General features: G+C 40.2%; 1 protein-coding gene across 1 annotated transcript in view; it reads left to right on the forward strand.

Moving 5' to 3' along the window:
* The window catches only part of LOC101853403 (fibrinogen C domain-containing protein 1-A), a 14,473-nt gene that overhangs the window by 3,130 nt on the left and 8,438 nt on the right, over positions 1-2,905 (forward strand). Inside the window, exon 2 of the mRNA XM_005104221.3 lies at positions 1,526-2,247. Within this exon, the coding sequence (XP_005104278.1) occupies positions 1,585-2,247 (663 nt within the window). The 5' untranslated portion in view covers positions 1,526-1,584. The remainder of the gene's footprint in view (positions 1-1,525; positions 2,248-2,905) is intronic.

Consider the following 2,905-nt stretch of genomic DNA (forward strand, 5'->3'; position numbering starts at 1 on the left):
GGGGGGGTGAAAGTAACGCAAATGGATAAACTTTCAGACTATACCAATAACAGTAAATGCCCAAAAATTGACGAGCGCCTGATTCTACTGCGTCGTGACACATATTGTTCGTAGCAATGAAAAAACTCAACAGAAGAAGAGACATCATGACTGGAATTGTCGAGAACTTTAGTGGTTAAAAGGCGAACGGATGATATTCTTCCAGGTGTAGTTGTGGCTGGTTTCAAAAATACATCTTTCTAACAAATATGGGTATTTTCACGCCCCCCTCCCCTAATCGGCACAATTTAGATCATAATTTATGAGGCGGGCTTCTGCCCCTGCTTGGTAGAGCCTGCCTGCGCTGAAAAGGATATAACATCCTGGCAGTTAGACCGAGACACTTGATAAGATTGTTCTCACCACTCCGGAATCGAATTCAAGTCTCCTGCATTCGACAGCGAAGAGCTTATGATATCAGGATCCTAGAATATGCTTTTTCTGATGTTTTCCTACCATGCCTTACAATAACCATATGTATGTACCCTATAGGCGAAGAAAAATGTGTGAATGTCGAAAAAAATTGTGAATATACAAATGAGGCTTCCAATATGGCCGCCGAAGGTAAAAATCGGACACGTCACTTGGAAGACTGTATCTCATTAACTTTTGAGAATGTTTGCTTGAAACTTTCAGGAAATGTTCTTGAATACCCAATGCATGTTCCAAATAGTTATTGGGACAAAATTTGAGTTCATATAGATGTTGAATGAGCAAATAATAAAAAACATTTTTAAGCAGACTAGTTATGTATGCAAGAATCAAATTTAAACTACAGTTTTCAAGATGGAGCCGTTTTTTTAGGTTTAAGACATGCATCACTATCTTGGGAATATGTGTTCAAAATTTTGGATGGATATCTTGGACAACAGTGATTTGATGGATTGTAACAACTAGTATGTGAACCTAAAATATTGTTTAGAGAAAATGGACAAAAAACTACAAGGAATTGTAAAAGGACATTGAAACTCTATGTTTAGACAAAAGCCAAACTTTGAGGTAGGATTGAGTCCGTAAGAAACAGTAAACTCAGCACAGTCAGTTTGGAAGAGTTCTAGTTTTATTATATATTCGCTTTTTGCGTTTCAAATTGCCATTTTGGGGGGAAAAGATAGAGTAGCAACCTTTATAAACAGATTATTACCAAGGGCGATTTGGGATTGACATGGGTATGCAAAAACCTCGAATTACTAAAAAAAAAAAAAAAAAGGAGACAGTGTATTACTTTTATTTCACTTGGGTCTGGTTCATAAATGGTCTATGTACACATAGAGGCCAAAAAAAAATACAGTAAAATCTTGATGTTTCATGATATCAAAACATCCTGATACCTTAACCGCTACTCCACAGTGGTTGGTGTTGACTTCAAAGTTTATTAAAAGTGTTAAGCTAGCTCTGAAATCTTTAAAATTTTGTCCAAAATGTGTACAATCCTAACGTTTCCTTGACTGATTAGGTTCTGTTTTTCTCTCCATATTTCCTGTAGATTTCTTGAAAAGTCACGTAGAGATCTTTGTGACCAAAATAACACGCTGTGTACTAACAATGGGGCCCGACGTGATATCTGGTTATATCCTTTTGGTGGCAGCAATCTTATCGTCTTGCGACGCACTTGTTCTTCATGGCACAACGGCCGAAGTGGAAATATGGAAAACGAAGAATGTATCTTTAGAATGTATGGACAACGATCAACAGCCGGACATTAATTCTGAAGTTATCATGATGCGAATCCTGAAAAAAGACCACGATGGATGGAGTTGTTTTGCAGAACTTCGCGATGGTGAGGCAGAAGTAACGCCAAAACGTAAGGATGTACTCGCTGAGGCCAACAAGACTTCCATCTCTGACAGCTTTCTGCGGCTTACGTGGCCTGTGGCGACTGACGATACAACTGGCGAGTACAGATGTGACTTCGTGGTCTTGACGTCACAGGAAAATTTCATCTTTAAAAAAAGCCAACCCACGCTCATCTCCCGAAAGAGTAACCTCACGGTGCAGATCCTTAACAAAATAATGGAGGAGAACAAGAGAGAGTACCTCCAGCGACTGCGGTCTCAGAGAGAAATCATCCTGGAAAACGTGACAGTCATGGCAGAAGAGAGCAAGACACAGTGTATGCAGCAAAAAGATGACATTCTTCAGAACTTTACAGCGATCGTCGAGTCTTTTGGAGCCAGTTTTGAGAGCAAATGGAAAGGCCAACTTCAGGTGAGAATCTGTTTCCTACTTCTAGTATTATTTCCCACTGTTATTGAGGAGTAGACATGTTGCAGAGAAATTGCTTTTCCAGAAATAGCAACACAATATGTATATCGCCAGTTATGTTTATTTACGTTGAAGGAGAAAAATGAAAAAGGAGTAGCAGTAGAAAGGCTACAGAAAGAGTCAGGAGCTAAGAGGAGTGGGCAAAGGAGGTGAAGGGGTTGAGGCAGAAAGAGGAGACGAAAGCAGACGGCAGAACATTGCAAGAGGACAGGAAAGGGGGCGAGAGAAGACAATTTTAGAGAAGAAAATTGTTCGGTCGCTACCCCGATTAGAAACCCGGGGCCTTTGCAAGAGAGGCAAACACCTTAAACTCTAAGCCACGAGAGCCCCCCCCCCCCGTACAACCTTACCCTCATTTAAAGAGGTATAGCGCGTAGCATTATTACCTTCCATTCCGCTGCAGAACATTGCTAAATAAATAGCAAACAGCAAAATTAATTTACAGAACGTTGTGAAGCGATACAGAAGTCATAGAATCTAAATCTGCCGGCGACTGACAAAACCTTCGGCATGTATTGTTGTTACGTGTTGAGTAATGTAATGGGGTAGAAAAAAAGTCTGCTTATATTGGTAAAAGTAATGTAAACCTACTCCCCCGCCC

Source organism: Aplysia californica, unplaced genomic scaffold (genome assembly GCF_000002075.1).
Source record: "Aplysia californica isolate F4 #8 unplaced genomic scaffold, AplCal3.0 scaffold00410, whole genome shotgun sequence".
Taxonomy (NCBI): Eukaryota; Metazoa; Mollusca; class Gastropoda; order Aplysiida; family Aplysiidae; genus Aplysia; species Aplysia californica.